The sequence below is a fragment of the Nelusetta ayraudi genome, unplaced genomic scaffold (genome assembly GCF_046127955.1).
Source record: "Nelusetta ayraudi isolate G7.1 ecotype Tasmania unplaced genomic scaffold, CSIRO-AGI_Nayr_v1 ptg000045l, whole genome shotgun sequence".
Lineage (NCBI taxonomy): Eukaryota > Metazoa > Chordata > Actinopteri > Tetraodontiformes > Monacanthidae > Nelusetta > Nelusetta ayraudi.
In genome coordinates, this window is record NW_027466095.1 from 3,474,592 (window position 1) to 3,495,132 (window position 20,541).

At 43.0% G+C, this 20,541-nt stretch overlaps 1 protein-coding gene across 11 annotated transcripts in view; it reads right to left on the bottom strand.

Moving 5' to 3' along the window:
• The window catches only part of LOC142894831 (uncharacterized), a 450,316-nt gene that overhangs the window by 194,027 nt on the left and 235,748 nt on the right, over positions 1 to 20,541 (bottom strand). For 5 of the 11 annotated variants that reach the window (XR_012928048.1, XM_076035633.1, XM_076035632.1 and 2 more), the window contains exons 12-17: positions 11,853 to 12,026; positions 11,486 to 11,659; positions 6,428 to 6,546; positions 4,383 to 6,207; positions 3,168 to 3,338; positions 2,391 to 2,567 (exon numbers count right to left, since the gene is read on the bottom strand). Coding sequence is in view for 10 of the 11 variants with exons in the window: in XM_076035633.1 (XP_075891748.1) it covers positions 2,391 to 2,567; positions 3,168 to 3,338; positions 4,383 to 6,207; positions 6,428 to 6,546; positions 11,486 to 11,659; positions 11,853 to 12,026 (2,640 nt within the window). In the remaining variant the exon portion in view is untranslated. The remainder of the gene's footprint in view (positions 1 to 2,390; positions 2,568 to 3,167; positions 3,339 to 4,382; positions 6,208 to 6,427; positions 6,547 to 11,485; positions 11,660 to 11,852; positions 12,027 to 20,541) is intronic. The other 6 variants (XM_076035641.1, XM_076035639.1, XM_076035638.1 and 3 more) reach the window with 2 other exon arrangements.

Genomic DNA, 20,541 nt, shown 5'->3' on the forward strand with positions numbered 1-20,541 from the left:
TATTCTGTCACAACCTTTGAATTTTTGTAACAAAATGAATCAACAAATGTTTTGTTTCATTAATGGCCTAAAAACGTTTTGACTTCAATTGACTTCAGAAGCTGCACTATGAGTAAAGGAGTTGATTTTAGACAAGTATCTGTGCTGAAGTAGAGAATGTGAATCATTTTACAGCATCTGATTGTCCACTCTACTTGGTTGTATTCAGCGCTCTGACGTTCTTGTTAGCTCCGTTAGCTCGTGCTAGCTGCTAGGTGTCATTCAGGTGCTACTGGAGGCTGGAATGACTGCACTGGAATGCAAACTGCTTGTGGCTCCATTTGCACAGAGCAGCTCTCTCCTCACACCGTGGGCCGCCCAGTAACAAGAGCTCAATGCTCTGTATATGGTCCATACACTGTAGCATTGACAATAAAGCTAGCGTGAAGCTTCAACCTGGAGTTGCTTGGTCAGATCAGCTGATGAGAATGAAGCCTGTGGAAAGTCCTGCTGGGGGAACAACACCATGAAAGTGACTTTGCTTCCAGTCGGGGTCAGTCTCTGATTAGTGTCCAGTCATTGGAGTGTTTGAAGGCTCCACTCCCAACAGCGATCAGATGGTGAGAGGATCTCACCCACAAAGGTTTTCCCCGGTAACCACACGGGACGGTCCAGCCTTCAGTGTATTTCCTGGTTGCGTCACCGCGGTGTATCCTTGGAATCAGCTAAAAGTAGGACGCATTCTGAGGGTGCATTTGGAGCGTCCTCCGGCCTTGCGCAGTGCTATGACGCAACTGGCCTTCAAATGCAGCCTTCCAAGGATGCGGAGCCTGAATTGAGGGACAGCCCTAATGTCCCAATATCTTCATGTCCTCCCTCTCATGTATCTCTTTTTGTTTCACATTTATTTTCTGTAATACACAATAAGCATAGAGAACAGGATCCAATTTTAACACAACAGAAACATGAACAGAAGAAAATATACAGGCAGGGATGAAAGGTCAGTTGAGGTCAAGGTCACACAGGTCAGTGGTTGTGAAGCTTTTTATTTTCAGAATATTGACTAATTGAAATATAATGTTTGAGCTCAGTTTTAAAAACATAGAAAGAATGAGTGAAAACATTTTGCGAGGAAGAGAATTAGGTTGATGACGTAACGCTATCTGATTGGCTAGCAGGATATGAGAAGCAAACAGACAGTTTTATAAAAGTGGGAGAAAAATTTGAATGAGTGTTTTGACAAATGAAACAAAGTCTTGCTAGAAAACAGCAGAGAGGGAGAAGAGCAAAACAAATGATCTGGTTTCCTTCTGATTCATTGACATCCTTCTGAAATCTCCACAGAAACATCTGGCAAGGATCGAAACCATGAATTATTTGGAGGGAAACTTCTTTTGTCTCATTTATAATTCAATAATCATTGAAGTTCCAATCACTAAACATCTTTTATCTGACTGATTGATTTATGATCATAAACCAGAAATAAAATCTCATAAAAACAATATTTTCACTCCAAAATAAAGGTGTGTTATTAACTACACAACCTTCACGACGCTGTCAGACTTTGAAAAATTCATGTTTGTGCTTGACATGAAAAACCAGGTGGAGTTGGATGGAGATGATGGAGTGAGAGCAGATCAGTGTGTTGTTGATATGTGAAACCTTCATGCTGAGATGTTCCATGATACTGAGGCCTGATGAAGATGAACTGATCAATAATTGAGTGGTCAACTGAGAGAAGAAGCAGTTTGGCAGCAGATGTTGGATGAATGAGGAGCAGCTGGACGTCACCATCCTCCTCTCACACTGTGACTGGGAACACTGGACCTCTGCTGTGGGATCAACTGGCTTTGGTGCTGAAACCATCATCCACTGGTTCCAAACCAGTACTGACCTCAGAGTCTCCAGTTGATAGTATCTGCTGTGGACAAGATCATCCAGTGGCTTCACTGATGAAGCCTGCAGCTGGTTCCCTAACAGGTCCAGCTCTCTGAGGTAGGGTTTGACTTCAGAGCTGAGAGCAGCCAATCACAGCTGATCTTTGACAAACTGCACCTCTCCAACCTGAATAGAGAATAAATGATGGAGAGTTTATAATGGTGAAGAGTTTTTCCAGGGTGTCATCACTCTGAAAATCAAAGTGAAATGTCGACTTCAGAATGTGACACTACAGAAAATGTCACCTTAAAATTAAATCCTCAGTCCAAAACTAATGTGTGTTGAAATGATCTTTGGTCACATGACCACTGATGACGTGTCTTTAAATTTCAAACATGAACAGAATGAAGTTTTCATATTTCTAGATGTCATTTTGAAATGAATCGACCTTCAGTTCAATGTTTATTCAACATGTGTGATGAACTGTGTTTGGTGCTGAAACCATCATCCACTGGTTCCAAACCAGTACTGACCTCAGAGTCTCCAGTTTACAGTCTGGACTCTGCAGAAAACCACTCAGCACCTTCACTGATGAATCCTGCAGCTGGTTGTTGTAACTCAGGTCCAGGTGTCTGAGGTGGGAGGGGTTGGACTTCAGAGCTGAGAGCAGCCAATCACAGCTGAGCTCTGACAACCTGCACCTCTCCAACCTGAATAAAGAATCAATATTTGATTTCTTCCGTGGTGTAAATGTCATATTAAGAGTCATTTCTCCCTGTTGATGATCCAGATGTGCAGCTGTTGGGATCACTGAGTCATTCCCTCAAAGGAGTCATTGTGCCAGTGTGTTGTCAACACAATAACAATAGCAGTGTGTCAGTCAGTGTGCAGCCAATCAGCAGTGAAGATGGAAAATAATCAGCGAGTCCTTTGTGTGCTTGTGGCTGTTTTCAGTCATCAGAGTCTCGTTACAAGTCAAACACATTCAAAGGACAAGATGAAGAAATACTGCTGCACTATTAATCTGCCTCTAATATTTCTTCACAGGATCTTCTGCTCAGTCATGTGACCTTCATCACAAATCAACAACTTCCATTGAGCTCCAAAGTGACTGGAGACATTTTCCACACTTTCTTCCACCATCCAAAGTCTTTTCTGGCTGCAGATTGTTGACATGAAAATAACAACAACATCCACTTTATCTAGATGAATCTTTAATATCTGCTTCAAAGTCTTCACACTGAGCAGCGTTACACACCAGCTGTCATCTGCTGACACACACTGTCCACCAGTAGAAAGCAGGAACTGACCTGAGAACTTCCAGTCTGCAGTTTGGACTCTGCAGTCCAGCACAGAGCAGCTTCACTCCAGGATCCTTCAGGATGGTCCAGCTCAGGTCCAGGTGTCTGAGGTGGGAGGGGCTGGACTTCAGAGCTGAAGACACCACTGCACACTCAAGCTCTGAGAGTCCAATACCAGATCTGCAATGAAGGAAAGCAGAGTGAGAAGTTGCTGCTTCCACCATCATCACCATCATCACCATCATTATCATCATCATCATCACCATCATTATCATCATCACCATCACCATCATCACCATCACCATCACCATCACCACCATCACCATCACCATCATCACCATCATCACCATCATCACCATCATCACCATCATTATCATCATCATCATCACCATCATCACCATCTTCATCATCATCATCATGAATGATTGAATAGTTGATTTTGGTTGACAGTGTAAATTCAATCAATCTTGTGCAATCAACTGACAACAATGAAAAAGAAGCTTCCAAAACAAATGTGCACATTCTAAAGACTCACAACAACAAAAACACAACAACTGTGTGAAGGAAAAAGCAGCAGGCTGAAGCCCTAGCTGGAATAATTAGTCAGACAAAATCCAAAAAGGAAAAAAGGAGAAACGCAACTCAACAAAATATGCTTGACATTATTCTTCATCATTGACTCACAATTCAATCATTTATCCTAATCATCATCAAGTATTTTGCCCTTCAAGATTTTTTCAACTCAACAAAGAAGCACACATTTTCAAATGGTCACTGATCCCATTCCAAAATGGAACTCCGAAAAAAGAAAGACATCTATATTTAACAATGCTTCACACCTTCCATCATTCAAAGACACTCAACCCTCTGAACATGGATTGATTTTCTCTCACTTTAAAAAACTTAGAATACTGAGCGCAAGATTTTCATTCTTACCTGGAAATAGTATTTCTAATGTTTTCAAGTCCACTATATCTATGAATTGGAAGATCTTTGACTCTATCAATCATTGATTTGTGCTTTAGGGAACTTTATTGATTATTCTGATAACTCTTTTCTGTAGTTGAATTATTATTAGAACTATTTAACCAGGTTTGTCCCTTTGAGATCCAAGATCTCTTTTGCAAGAGAGACCTGGCCAAGAATGACAGCACATAGAATTTCAACACACACACACACACACACACACACACACACACACACACACACACAGTGTTTACGTACCTTGCTAAACGTATCACAGCCTTTATGCAGTTCCTCACAGCTGGAATCAGTCTCAATCTTCCCTCCCAGGTTGTGTTGTACTTGCTGGGGTCCAACTCCTCCAGAACCTCCTCTGACATCTGCAGCATGAAGGCCAGAGCTGAACACTGGATGGCTGAGAGTTTCTTCCCTGATCTGTTCTCTGACTGCAGGAACTCTTGGACCTCCTGATGCACTGACTGATCCTTCACCTCCAGCAGACAGTGGAAGATGTTGATGCTTCTGTCAGGAGAAACATCACCAGTGTTCATCTCCTTCAGGTGGTAGATGACCTTCTGTAAGGTTCCTGGATGGTTGTCAGTGAGACGCAGCAGGCCTCCTAAGAGTCTCTGGTTGGATTCCAGACTGAGTCCATGGAGAAAGCGAACAAACAAGTCCAGGTGACCATTTGGACTCTGCAGAGATTTCTCCATCATCCTCTTCAGGAACTCATCCAGGGATTCTCCAGAGTGACCATCTCCTGTCATCTTCCTCTTGGTGTGACAGTGGAAGCTGTAGACTGCAGCCAGAAACTCCTGTACGGTCAGATGAATGCAGCAGTAGAAGGCTTTGTGGAAGATCACAATCTCTCTTCTGAAGATCTCTGTACAAACTCCTGAGTACACAGAGGCATCAGTCACACTGAGACCACACTTCTCCAGGTCTTCACTGTAGAACATGATGTTTCCACTCTCCAGATGTTCAAATGCCAGCTGGCCCAGCTTCAGAAGAAGCTCCCTGTCAGCCTCCATCAACTCCTGTGGACCTCCTCCATACTTGTGCTGCTTCCTCTTGGTCTGGACCAGCAGGAAGTGTGAGTACATGTCAGTCAGGGTCTTGGGCAGCTCTCCTCTCTGCTCTGAGCTCAACATGCTCTCCAGAACTGTGGCAGTGATCCAGCAGAAGACCGGGATCTGACACATGATGTGGAGGCTCCTGGAGGCCTTGATGTGGGAGACGATCCTGCTGGACACATCTCCTCTATCTCTGAACCTCCTCCTGAAATACTCCTCCTTCTGGTCATCGGTGAAGCCTCGTACTTCTGTCAGCCTGTCCACACATGACGGAGGGATCTGATTGGCTGCTGCAGGTCTGGAAGTTATCCACAGCAGAGCCGAGGGAAGCAGATCTCCTCTGATCAGGTTTGTTAGCAGGACGCTGACTGACTTCTTCTGAGTGACGTCAGTCACCACCTGGTTCTTCTCAAAGTCCAGAGCCAGTCTGCTTTCATCCAGGCCGTCCAAGATGAAGAGAAGTTTGCAGACATGCAGCTGCTCTGCTGTGAGCTTCTCTAACGTTGGATGGAAAACATGGAGCAGCTCCAGAAGACTGTAGTGCTGCTCTTTGATCAAGTTGAGCTCCCTGAATGAGAGAGGAAGCACCAGATGAATGTCCTGGTTCTCCAGACCCTGGGCCCAGTCCAGAGTGAACTTCTGCACTGAGAAGGTTTTTCCAACCCCAGCGACGCCGTTGGTCAGCACCACTCTGACTCTGAGTCCCTGCTGCTCAGGTGAGGCTTCAAAGATCTGGCTGCACCTGATTGGACGGTAGTGGAGGCTCTTCTTGGTCTTCTCGGTCTTCCTGGTCTTCTTGGTCTCTGTGTTCTTCTTGGCCTTCTTGGTCTCCAGCTGCCTGACCTCATGGTCGCTTTTGACCTCCTCACTCAGTCCCTCAGTGATGTAGAGCTCAGTGTACATGCTGTTGAGGAGGGTTTGACTTCCTGCTTCTTCACCTTCAGTCACACGTTCACATCTCCTCTCCAGACTGATCTTCTGCTGCTGTAGAAGCTCCTGCAGACCATCAGCCTCTGGAGCAGAGAGAAGGTTGGAGAGGAAAACATCAGAGTGACAGTGTGAGCATCATTTTCTGTCCACGACTTGAAGCTGAAAGCATCCAAACTCCATTTTTCAGCTGATGTGGTGAAGCTGCTGCTGCTTTGTGACTAAATGTCCCCCAGTGGATCTTCTCACTGGAGGTCCTGACATGATGAAGTGCGATGTGAAGGAGGTGCAGGTGGATAGTCTTACTGTGAGCAGTCTGGGTGTGACTGGCAGCTCCTGGGTTTTCACTGAAGTTCAGAGGTTCATCGCTGAAGTGGTCACTCTTCAGGGACAGACTGCTGGACACTGAAGACTCTGCTCTCCGTCTGTGTTGGAAACAGGAATATTTTAGTTCATCTTGTTCAGACTGGTTCTCTCACATTTGATCCCAGTTTTTCTAAATGAGCAACAGTTTACACTCTTGTAGTGAGTCTATCTATCAGCTGTCCACCTCTGTGAGCTACTGAGACTCCCAGCTAGCACCGCGTGTTCTTCCAGTGTTAGTTAACAAAGTCAGCATCCAGGTAACATTTTGGTTTGGGCTGCCTAAGACGACTGGTTTCCCGACCCATCATGCTTTCTTTATTTTCATTAAAATCGCCAGTAACATGTTGTGTATGTGTGATTTTTGACGATTAGCTGACGGCGGCGCAGCAGCTGTTGGGTGAGGAAAGCGATGGTGATTTGGAGATGCAGACGACAACGCTGTGTCCTGTTGGAGGGCTACAACAAAACCATGTCTTTGATCCTACACTTTGTGCCGTCAGCGTGCCGAGTGATCCGGACCCTTGGATCTTGGTGCATACAGGAAAACAGACTGTGGGAGAAGGTTTGGCATTGTCGTGGGGAACCTCCCATCACCTCCCATCAGTCAGACCTCCCATGAGTTGGACAAAATCGACCACAAGTCGGACCAATGGGATTAGGGGTGGGAATCGAGAACCAGTTTCGACTGAAAACCGCTTCGAATTGGTCAATTCCATCGGATTCGTACACCTTCAATGTTATCGATTCTTCTTAACGATCCTTTCATTCCCCGGCAGGGTGACACGTGGCATTGCGTCACGCTTCGTGTTGCGTTACCCCCAATTTACAACAAAGCTTGGAAATCACTACGTACCTTTTACGTCACATCATGTCGCAGTCGTCAGCGACACTGCGACGCTCATCTCCTTTAGCCAGGAGGAAACATGGAGCGAAGGAAGAGATCGAAAGCTTGGCTCCAGTTCGGAAAAAGAGATGAGAACACTGCCGTGTGTCATCAGTGCAACGCTGTCGTCTCACATAGAGGTGCAAATACCTCAAATATGTATATAACACCTCTGTTGACCCGGCATGGAATTAAATTCCTGGAGTGTGGAGTGTTCGATAGGCTACGTGCTAGTGCTGCTAACGTTGCTGCTGTTGACTGAATTCAAGAGCAGATATGCTCATATCCTTGCATAAAAAATGTTGATGTTTATTCTGTGTACTCCAAATTTACAGTAAGAGTATTTTCAAAATGTTATCGACGTTAAGCCGACTTATTTATATAATTTCAAAGGAAAAGGAGTGTTCAACCATTGACTGACATTTGGTTTCAGCTTAGAAGTAACTTATAAAGCAACAATATTTGCATTTTTGTTTTGAATGTGATGAGAGTCAGACACTGTTAAATCACTGTTTAAGCGAAATATGTTCATGTCTTGTGCCGACATTTTTGAAAAAAAAAGGTTGCTTTTGGTGCTGAGGACTGTGTAGAAATACTTTTCCCCTCTAAAAAATACTCGGAAATCGGATTGATAAGCAGAATCAACAATGGCAATGATATCGATAAAATCTTATCAATTCCCACCCCTAACTAGGATGTCCCATTAGTTTGAACTGTCATCGCTGCTTTCTGACAAGCACTTTCCTCTCTCTCTCCCTCTCTCTCTCTCTCTCTCTCTCTCAAAGGCGCATTCATAAACATTTCTAATTGTTGTGTCAAAAGCCAATTTAAATCCACAAACACATAGGACAGACACACACATTCTCAGGATGCACCCCAAACCTGTAGGGGGCAACCACACAATTTGGTTTAGTATGAATTCTCAGGATGCTCCACAGGAAGTGCTTGACAGGAAGAGGACAAAATGGAATGTTTGGGGAGGAGCCCAGTGGAGTCTCTCACACGCTGTTGAAGGGACACTACAGCCACAACTGGTATTCATCTCTCAGACGCAACTGGTAGGATAAGCCAAGCTTAAATATGTTGAATTATGAGCTCCATGATTTTTTGTTGAGTCTTTATGCAATCTGAGGTCAATCGTTTGAAACCAAACGACTTTGCTTTGGGTTTAGAAATTAACATTTATCCTTTGTTTGTTTATCTTTACGGTTTTCAACCTATTCCATCCTTTTCCAAACATCTTCAAGAAAATGAAAGGAGAAAAAAAAAATCCAGGAATGAGAATCGAGTGGTGCTTTGCATCCTCCAGATGAGAAGAGCCAGCAGTTTTTTCAAGTTTGGGCAGAGTTGTGGTTGGCCGTAAAATAAAACACACTAAACGTGACACTAATCTGTGATCAAATTCTCATCAAATGTCCAATATCAAAATCCAGGTCTGAATGTAAGTGTGGCAAGTCATAAACATGTTGGATTCATGTGTGAATCTCAGGTCGCTTGGGACGCACTGCATACGGGAAGCGTGTGTCTCATGGAACCTGTCATCCAGAGAGAGGGAGAGATGTGACACACATGAAAGAACAAAGACGTGCAGTTTATTGTGTTAGTAAAGTTTGATGTGATGTGAGTGTCAAGGTATCATCATGGACAGTTTGGACACTATAATGAGCTCGCAGCAGTGTGTGGAAGTCGTGCGTAATGACAACTCCTCGCTGGTGAAACACAACTAACTTCACCTCTTCTTTCACGTCTTTCTTATTGACAGGTGAATCCTATATCAAGAATTATATACACTGTATGGCTGGAGTGAGTGGAGGGGCGCTGAAAACCTTGCAGCCGGAGCCACCTGAGCCCCCGAGCCCTTTCAATCCAACCCGGAGCCGGCCAGCAAAGCCAGCGGGGAGGACCTGCGAGGGGATCTACAGCCGCCTCAAATATCTGACCTGTCTGTTAATATTACAGATGCATTGGAAGAATTGGTTTATGGTGAACAGGAGGAATGAGAGCTGCTAATGCTAACTAGTCCAGTTAGAACTCATGAGGACCTCCCATTCGTTAGAACTCTCAATACTGCAACTGTCAAACTAATGGGAGGATCAATGCCATGCTCCCATTGTAGTGGATGGAGCTTCAGTTAAGGCAATGAAACGGATCTACTGACTCCTTTTATTGTGTTAATGAATAGAAGTAGAAAACACAACGGCAATGAAAGAGTTTTGAGCACATTTCAGAATCACGCACGGATGATTTTAGAAACTTTGTGACCTTGTGAAGCTGTTTAGAGCCTCCAGGAAGCAACTACGAGTTGCAATTCCACTGCAGGTGAGAAGAGCCATTGTTCAGTATGAACTGGCGAGTTGTTCAGAGCACCGAGTCATTCCAAACTCTTTTTGGAGAACACAAATCAACTAAAAAGGTTCTCAGTTGTGTCCTCAGTTATACACAAACTTGTAGTTGCGCCACGTGTTGAAGGAGCTCCTGTCTGTAATGTTTTTGATCCGGGACACACGCTAACGTGGGGGTTTGGCGCATGCGCACACACACATTGTCTAGTTATACTCTGACTAAGGCGTATACATGGCAAAGAAATTCAAATTCCAATTCCATTATCTGGGTGCCTCAATTGGAGTTCTCCAATTCCAATGAGTTCTCAAACTCCGATCACAGTCGGACTAACACGTTTACATGCACTTAAGTTGTGCAGTCATAGGCAATAATTCAGTTTTCTCCAGTGTCATGTAAACACACTGACTGTGACTGGGAACACTGGACCTCTGCTGTGGGATCAATTGGGTTTGGTGCTGGAACCATCATCCACTGGATCCAAACCAGTACTGACCTCACACTCTCGAGTTGATAGTCTCTGCTGTGGACAAGATCCATCAGTGGCTTCATTGCTGAATAGTCCAGCTGGTTCCCACCCAGGTCCAGCTCTCTGAGGTGGGAGGGGTGGGACTTCAGAGCTGAGAGTAGCCAATCACAGTTGAGCTCTGATAACCTGCACTCCCTCAACCTGAATAAAGAATAAATGATGGAGAGTTTATAATGATGGAGCGTTTTTCCAGGGTGTCATCACTCTGAAAATCAAAGTGAAATGTTGACTTTAGAATCTGACACTACAGAGAATGTCACCTTGAAATTAAATCCTCAGTCCAAAACTAATGTGTGTTGAAATGATGTTTGGTCACATGACCACTGATGACCTGCTTTTCTTACTTCAGTCCAGTGTTTATTCAACATGTGTGATGAACTGTGTTTGGTGCTGAAACCATCATCCACTGGTTCCAAACCAGTACTGACCCCAGAGTCTCCAGTTTACAGTGTGGACTCTGCAGAAAACCACTCAGCTCCTTCACTCCTGAATCCTTCAGCTGGTTCCTACTCAGGTCCAGGTGTCTGAGGTGGGAGGGGTTGGACTTCAGAGCTGAGACCAGCCTATCAAGGCTGAGTTATGACAACTTGCAGTTCCTCAACCTGAATAAAGAAGAAATGATGGAGAGTTTTTCTAGGGTGTCATCACTCTGAAAATCAAACTAAAACATCAACTTCAGAATCTGCAACACAAGCAATCTGAAATCTGACCACTAGATGGCAGGATTGTACACACTGTACCTTTAAACCCAATTTCATACATTTCAAACACAGACATCCATCCATCCATTTTCCATACCCGCATCTTACTGAGCTCAGGGTGTGGGGGGTCTGCTGGAGCCTATCCCAGCTGTCTTAGGGCAAAGGCAGGGTGACACCCTGGACAAGTCGCCAGTTCATCGCAGGGCCACATAGAGACAAACAAACATTCACACTCACATGCACACCTACGGACAATTTAGAGTGTTCAATTGACCTCACATGCATGTTTTTGGATTGTGGGAGAGAACCCACGCAGACACAGGGAGAATCTGCAACCTCCACACAGAAAGGCCCCAGGCACAGAATCGAACCCATGACCTTCTTGCTGTGAGGCGGCAGCACTAACCACTGCACCACCGTGTCACCCCAACACAAACAAGTGTCTGCAAATTGACTTTCCATGAATTTCCAACAGCAGTGAAGTGAAAATCATGACAACAATAACAAGAGTGATAGAAGTTGTAGAGTGAAGAGGATGAACTGACCTCAGAGTCTCCAGTTTACAGTCTGGACTCTGCAGAAAACCACTCAGCTCCTTCACTCCTGAAGCCTTCAGCTGGTTCTCCCTCAGGTCCAGCTCTCTGAGGTGGGAGGGGTTGGACTTCAGAGATGAGAGCAGCCAATAAAGGCTGAGCTCTGACAAACTGCAGTCCTCCAACCTGAATAAAGAAGAAATGATGGAGAGTTTATAATGATGTTTTCCCTTCTTTTTTCTTACTTCAAACTTGAAGTTTTCATATTTCTAGATGTGATTTTGATTTGAATCAACCTTCAGTCCAGTGTTTATTCAATGTGTGATGAACTGTGTTTGGTGCTGAAACCATCATCCACTGGTTCCAAACCAGTACTGACCTCAGAGTCTCCAGTTTACAGTCTGGACTCTGCAGAAAATCATTCAGCAGCGTCACTCTGGAATCCTGCAGCTGGTTGTCACTCAGGTCCAGGAGTCTGAGGTGGGAGGGGTTGGACTCCAGAGCTGAGAGCAGCGAAGAACAGTTGATCTCTGACAACCAGCAGCTCTTCAACCTGAATAAAGAATAAATTAGGGCTGTCAAATTATTAATTTTTGTTTAATCCCGATTAATCGCAGAAACTGCATAGTTAACTGCGATTTATTGCGGTTTGAATTGCATGTTTAAAATTCTGTTATGAAGTATTTCTTCCCCGAAATTAGCCAGAGAGGCCGACTACGAGTCTTACACTAGGTTCACACTGGACAAAGAAGTGCCTCGCCCAAGAAGATTATGCGCGAGTCGCAGCCCCCCTGTTCACACTCGACGCACATTTCTCCCCGAGGCTCGACAGGCACTACTGCTCAGGTGTTGTTTACTCTCATTCAGAGTTATTTTTGTTCTTCAAGATCAATTTCACATTGTCCATCTTCACTTGACAACAACTCCTCTCCGCCTCTCTCTCTCTCGCTCTTTCCCTGTTTGTGTGTGTTTAGACACCCAAAACCCCACCCCCGCCCGATAGCCAGCCCACTCTGTTGCTCTCTTTCTTTTCTTTTTTTTTATCATTTTATTTTTCTAAGAGAAACATATAAAATAGTTTCAACACAAACATACATTTACAGCAAGGCAGATAGACAGGTGCAGTTTGACTTACTGTGACCTCAGTTATTCTCCCTTCCATTTTGTAATATATAAAATATATCCTGAACGTTTGAACAATGGATGTCACACTTCCTTCCAATATTTATAAATCAACAGTCTGGTACTTCAAGTCATGCACTAGAAGTATTTATAGCAGTTAAGGTCTCCGTGCTCCTGTGTAACTTGTCCATTTGGAGCACCATTTCTCAAATGTCTCTCATTGTAGTCTTAGATCAAATGTCAGTTTCTCCATAGTATAGATTCCTTGAACAGTCTCTTGCCAGTCTTCCATTGTAGGTGCGTTGGGTTGCAACCACTTCCTCGCCTTCTTCGGTCCAATTAGTAACATCTTCATTCGATATTTATCTGCTATCGCTTGGGTATGAAATATCATAGTACCAAAACACATTGCGCTAACATCAAATTGTACAGTCATTCGAAATATGTGTTCCAGACAATCATGAATGTCATGCCAATAGGACAGAAGTTTCGGACAATCCCAAAATAAATGATAATGATTAGCTAAATCTGAACCACACATCCTCCAACAACTTGTTCCACTCCCGAGGTGTCTCTTCTGAACAGGTGTTATAAAAAATCTCATGAGGTTTTTCCATCCAAATTCTTGCCAGCTGTGTGATTTTGTCATTTTCCACTGTAGTTTACAAATATCTTCCCATTCCTCTTCGGATATGACCAGAACTCCCTCCCTTTCCCATCTACATTTAATATGTAAGGTGTTGGATTTTGAGGAGTCTTGGAAACTTTTATATAATCTAGATATCAATTTCTTTCCACTCCCGGATTTGTAAATTGAATTAAAGATTTTCAGACTATCACTCGTCAAATCCTCTGTCAAAATTGTCTTTAGTCAATGCCTTACTTGAAGATACCTGAAAAAATCTTGCCTCTCCAAACCATATTCCTTTTTGAGATTGTCAAAACTTTTCACAGACCCATTATGTATGAAGCAGCAATAAGCTGTAAGGCCTCTATCCATCCATATTTTATTTATCTACTATCTGTCCTGTTTGGGATAAAATCCGTATCATATGTGCACCAGCGTAGTATATTTTCTGCGCCCTTTAAATTGTATTTCCTAACTACTTTCTGCCATGCTTTTAATGTTGTTTTTATACAAGGGTTATTTCTATTTGTAAGATCATTTTGAAGTTTTGGGTCTGCCATTAAGGCCTGAATAGGTGGACCAACAAGTCCTTCCTGTTCTATTTCCTTCCATCTGGCCCTGTATTGTGAGTCACAGAGATATCCCAGGGTTCTCATCTGGGCCGCATAATAGTAGTTTTTCAAGTCTAGCAACGCCATTCCTCCCTTGTCTTTTGGCAATTGCATTACTTTAAATTTTATCCTGGGTTTTTTTCCCATCCAGATATATCTGGAAATTAATTTCTGCCATTCAATAAACTGCCCATCACTTATTTCGATTGGCAGCGATAGGTTACAACAGGCGGGGCAAAATCACCATTTTGACTTATTCAATTCTTGAGTGTAGACTGAAGGGTAGGTTATTCCATCTAGAGATGTCAGATTTGATTTTAAGGTTGAGAGGAATATAATTGGCTTTGAATAGTTTTGTAATGTCTTCAGTAAGGTTAATTCCCAGATATTTCATTGACTTCTTGTTACATATCAGGCTATATTTAGTTACAAAGTCATCTGGTAGAGTAAAATTAAAGATCATAGTCTGAGTTTTCTGAATATTTATTTTATAGTCTGATAATTTACCAAACATATCCATTGATGACATTAAAATTGGTAGAGATGTGGATGGATGTGATAAAAAAAAATGAATACGTCATCTGCAAACAAGGATATTTTGTGTTCTTGTCCTGCTATATTTATACCCCTAATTTGTTTATTTTGCCTAATATATTGACTAAGCGGTTCGATAAAGAGGGCAAACAAAAGCGGAGAGCAAGGACAGCCCTGTCTACCAGAACGTTCCAAGATAAAAGAGTTTGAGAGGCTGCCATTTATTTTAATTATTGCTGTTGGATTATTATAAACTGTTTTGAAGGCCTCAATAAGAGTATGGTGAAAACCAAATTTATCTATAACACCTTAAACAAAAAAGTCCACCTTACTGAATCAAATGCCTTTTCTGCATCCAATCCCATTAGCATAGCTTGTGTCTTGTTTTCATGGATATGCCACATAATATGTAGTGTCCTGCTCAAACTGTCTTGGGTCTGTCTCTCGTGGATGAGTCCATTGACATATAAATTTTATAGTCTATATTTAACACTGATATCGGTCGAAATTGTTTACAATCTCATGAGTCTTTAGTAGTAATTCCTTTGGGATTACTGAGATTATGGCTTGTTTCCATAACGGGGGAATTTTCCCATCTTTAAGTGCTCCATTACATAACTGGCCCACAAGCTATCTTATTTCAAGCTAAAAGTCAGTTTTATAGGCAACGTGAGGCAGGTGGGGAAAAGAGGAGGAAAAAAAAATAAATAAATAAAAAAAACCCGATGAAATTCTGTTTTAAGTCATTAACATATTTCAATTCACCTGATGAAACTTTAGGAGGTCAGAGAAATCAGGACCCTGACATAAGAGTCAGGACTCCGGAGGATCGTGGCAATAGATACTCAGCTTCTCTCGTGTCTGCCCCGGCTGCGATGCTCCTGGACGATGTTTGTTCCCGAAACGCTCCCCAAATTTTGTAGCAGGGCCAGTTTCCTCTTGATCGATGGGAAACCCTCTTTTCCGCAGGTCATCTGCGGCTTCTCTTGCGTCATTGTAAATCCAGGCTCCTCCGTCCAAAAACACCTTAAGTTTAGCAGGTGGGGGGGGGGTCTGGAACCGCACGCCCTTCTCTTTAAGTACCTTCCTTATTCCTGCATACGCTCTTCTTTTCATAACTGTCTCCGTCAGATAGTCGTGATCAAAATAAACTTTCGCCTTTGTAAAAGACCTCCTTCTTCTTCCAGCTCTGTGACAGCGTTGTATTTTCAGGTTGAGCACGTCGGGGACGTCCAGCTCCGACTTCAGTTGTTTGGCCACAAAGTTCATCATATTATTTTCTTCCTCACCTTCTGGTATTACGTAGAGGTGAATATTGTTTCGCCGCGACCGAGCCTCTAAATCCGTCATTTTTGTCTGCATAAGTTCTTGTTTATACTGTATTTTTCGGAGTGAATCCTCCAGGTCGTGATTGCGCTCCTCCAGCTCGGCCATGCGCCCCTCAGCTTCCTCGACTCGGTTGGGTGTGTTTTTCAAGTCGCCTCTAATGTCTCCCAGAGCCTGGTTAATCTTGTCTCGGAGTTGAGTCATCTCCCTCCTCACGTCACCTCTCAATTCAGACCAGAATGACTGCAGCTCGTCCTTTATATCGGAGCGTATAGTCTTGATTTCATTGTTTATATCGACTATAGCAAGCTAGCTTCAGCCGAGTGGAGTCCAGGCCGAGCTAGGTGAGCTAGCATTAGCGTCGTCTTTGCTCTCCACGGCCACTTTCTCAGATTTTTGGGATCTTGTATTCTTTTTGCTTTTAGCTCTGCTGCTTTTATCCCCCTCCTCATCCATATTTACTAAATTACCGCATTAGAGTACTTGAATCTGGGGATGTATTCTGTGTCTCGGGGAGAGCGTCGGGGTTAGTCTGCCATCTTGTCTCCGTGCTCACTGGAAGTCCTCTGTTGCTCTCTTTCATGTGTTTGTTTGTTTTCATTTCTCTTACACTGTGTTTAGATACTGATAAATATAATGTACACGAATACGATTGCATTTGTCAATTGTGGTATCTTAATTTGAGAATTGCTTTTATTTTGAAAATGTATTGGATTTCTTGTGTTTCTTTGAGTTACTTCCTGTCCAGCTTGACGCAGATCGCTCGAGGAGGAGGAGGAGTCGCGCCACTTCCAGTCTGGTCTGAATGACACCATCATTAACAGTGCTTTGTGAACCGTACGTTATGAATTGTATTTAACTCATCGCAATTAATGCGTTAACACTAACAGCCTTAGTTACAAGTCAAACACATTCAAAGGACAAGATGAAGAAATACTGCTGCACTATTAATCTGTCTCGAATATTTCTTCACAGTATCTTCTGCTCAGTCATGTGACCTTCATCACCAATCATCAACTTCCATTGAGCTCCAAAGTGACTGGAGACATTTTCCACACTTTCTTCCACCATCCAAAGTCTTTTCTGGCTGCAAATATCAACAACATCCACTTTGTCTGGATGAGTCTTTAATATCTGCTTCAAAGTCTTCACACTGAGCAGCGTTACACACCAGTTGTCATCTGCTGACACACACTGTCCACCAGTAGAAAGCAGGAACTGACCTGAGAACTTCCAGTGTGCAGTTTGGACTGCAGTCCAGCACCGAGCAGCTCCACTCCTGGATCCTCCAGGGTTGTGCCAGTCAGGTCCAGCAGTGTGAGGTGGGAGGGGCTGCACTGAAGAGTTGAAGACACCACTGCACAGTGAAGGAGAGCAGAGTGAGAAGTTGTGGTCAACATGTGAGATTCTGAAGACAGTGAAAGTGATTCAAGACTCATAAATGTCTGATCAACTGCTTTATCATCATCATCATCATCATCATCATCATCATCATGTAAATGGAGGGAAGTCCCGCGGTGGTGGAGCATGTGTTTACATCCGTGGTGCGTGGTGCCGGGACGTTGCAGTGGTATGCAAACACTGGCACAGTTCATGATCATAAAGTGCTGTCCATTCTATCTGCCCTGGCAGTTTACTGCCATTTTGCTAGTTGCAGTTTACATCCCTCCCACCAACAACAGCAGCGAGAGGAATTGCTGCACTCAATGAACTGTACCAGGCCATCAGTGATCAACAGACAGCAAACCCAGATGGTTTTGACTGTAGATTTTAATCATGCTGACCTCAGGACTGTCCTTCCAAAATTCCACCAGCATGTTGATTTTCCAACAAGGGGTGTTACAACCCGGGAAAGTAACACAAGGCCACAGTGTTATAGGTGGAGTAAATTTATTGCGACCTGTTTTGAAGGAGGTGAAGGGGCAACAAACAAAAATAACGGAACTGAAGGAGGGGGCCGATGGATGCTGGTTAAAGGAAAAACAGAATATAACAGGGCCTCAGAGGACTCAATGAGCTACAACCTATAATTCCAAAAAATAAAAGGGCAAAGAACGGAAAGAGGAAGCAAAAGGCTTTTCTATCCCTGTAATCTATAAACCAAAGTACAGTAACCAGCACCCCTGCACCTAGTGTATCTAAACATGAAATAAAACCCCTACAAAAATAAACCAATTTGTATTTTGTTCTCAAAATCCCTGACCCCGCTCCACAGTTGTGCTGAAACAAAAACCTAAGCCAAACGGCTATCAAACAAAGGGCCAGGTACTGGGAGCTACTAAGAAACAGCGCTATTGTCTCAAAAAAACAGTGCTACAGGAGGGAAGGAGGCAGCTGTAATGAGAAGTCAGCCCGGTGGATGGGATGGCGCACCAATCAGGTACCACACTGCAAAAACAGCCCCACTAGAAAGAAGCAAGATATTCTTATATTCAATCAAATAATCTTGTATCAAGCAAAAAAAAATCTGCCAATGGGGTAAGCTTTTTTTGCTTGACGAGAATTCTCAAAATAAGAACAAATTTCTTTGCCCTGACAGACTCAAATGAAACTTAACACTAGACTGAAAATCTTATTCTAATCTATTTTTTCCTACAGCAAGCAACGAAAAATGAAGATGAAGTTACTTAAAATTAGAATTTCAGTCTGTTGAATGAATGAACTTCAAGAAAATACACCTTAATCTAAGATTATTAATAAGCATGAAAGTAGTTCAAATAAGACGTGATTTCTTAAAAAAGCATAGCAAATATAAGTGATGTTGTCTTAAATCAAGATACCAAAACATTTTCATTAAATAAATATTTTTTATTCTTTGTATTCACAATTCAACATCCATCCACCCATATCAAAAAATATCTGAGCTGCTGCAGCATGCTAAGGTGCGTTCACACCGCACGCGACCTCTGCGACCACCTTCAATTCAAAGTCTATGTAAATAGTTGGTTGCGTTGGTCGCGTGCGGTGTGAACGCACCTTTACAAACAAACATTATGTTGCAGCATAAAATTACAGGGAAACATTTTAATCACCAACAGGGAACAAAAAAGGCTTCCATTCTGTTGGGACAGTGTCTCGAAGTGTTGTTTTCTTTAAATACACGCAAAAACTACCTGGGTTGTTGCGCGATCTTGCGATCCTCGCGTGAACCAATCGAGCCGCTGCGCGAGCCGCTCTGCTCATAAAAGGCGTCCTGTGAGAGAGGCTGCTGGAGCGAAGCAGAGCGTCTATGCGGTCGCTCTGCTGACGCTTCTGGTGTAAAATACACAACACTACCCGAGCCCGCACCAGCAAAAAAACAAAAAAAAAAACAAAAAATACGATTTATTTATTTATTTATTTATTTATTTATTTTTAAATGAGAAGTGATTCTGAATCGTTCCATGTTAGAAACGCGATTCGAGCTCGAATCGATTTTTTTCCTGCACCCCTAGTGTGCACCATGCACACCAACTGAGATCTACATTAATGGAATTTTGTTGGATTTAATGATTTTTGCGTTGGAATCTGCGCCGGAGATGGAGGCGGGTACGATGACCCCAGTTACTCCCCAGTCACTCCCGTGTAATGAATTTATACTTTGCGGTTTGGATCTAAATTTGGATCTAAGTTTGCCTCTCATACTGTACATGTACATACATTCATTCATTCATATACAAACTGTGCTACTTGACTATTTTTTGTTGTTGTTTCAGGTCTCCTATCAAAATAACTCTTATGTTTGATAATTGATAGTTGAACTGTACCTGTAAAATGCTGATGGCGCCCGATATTGCATTCATGTTCTTTGTTTTTTTGCAGTTTTCATCTGGTCATTGTATTGTGTTGTGTGTTGTACAGACTAGCTTCGTGACATCTTTATATGTCAGATAATGTAAGAGGCAGCAGATTCTGTCAAGTTCAGATGACCTGCAATGGAAATCTTAATAAAACACCAATCAGAGGGGAGGAAAAGCAGGTCAATGCCAGTAGGCCAGGGTGTGGGTACTAGGGATGTGCGATACCACAATTTTTCCTTTCGATACGATACCAGGTGATACCAAGGCTAGTATTCCGATACCAATACCGATACTGTTACGAACCACTTAGTCTAGGGGGAAATGGTTAGTAACAAAATTGGGACCAACAAACACGTTCCATGAGCAGACTTAAGATGTTTTTAATGGTTTTAACAAAAAATAACAACAGCAAACAACAGCAGCAGCAACAACAGAGGAAGGGCAGCGGGTGGCGCCAAATTAATAACCTAATATAAACGAAGTGGTCTCTGACCTAGATCCGACACGGGAAACCGTTCCCAAAAAGGGACACCACCCATAAGCCTAAATAAAAAGGCTACAGAAAACAAGGGGAACCTAAACCCCAAAGAAAACCCAAAAACTAAACCTAGAGCCCCATAATTCCCCAATAAGCAAATATATAACCACGAGCGTCAAACTTACCCGCATAACAATGTGTGAGCGCCAGAAGGAAAAGTAGTTCCATATCCGACACACATTTTGCCACACATATTTCTTTTACAAGAAATATTGATAACAAAATGATTTCGGTATTAATATTTCTTGTAAAAGTGGACTTAGAATCGATATTTTGATGTGAAGATCGATTCTGAAAAAACACCCCCCCAGATCGGAAGTATCGATATTCGCGGATCGATATGCACATCCCTAGTGGGTACCCAAGAAAAAAAGGCAAAAGCACAACACACACACAAAAAGGCAAAACCATCTTGGCCGTAACAAGGGGGGACAGCGTTTTGGACCTGGTCTACACTTCTCTCAAAGGAGCATACAAATCCATCCCGATCCAATCACCAAAAACCACTTGAAGTGACCAGATGGAAACAG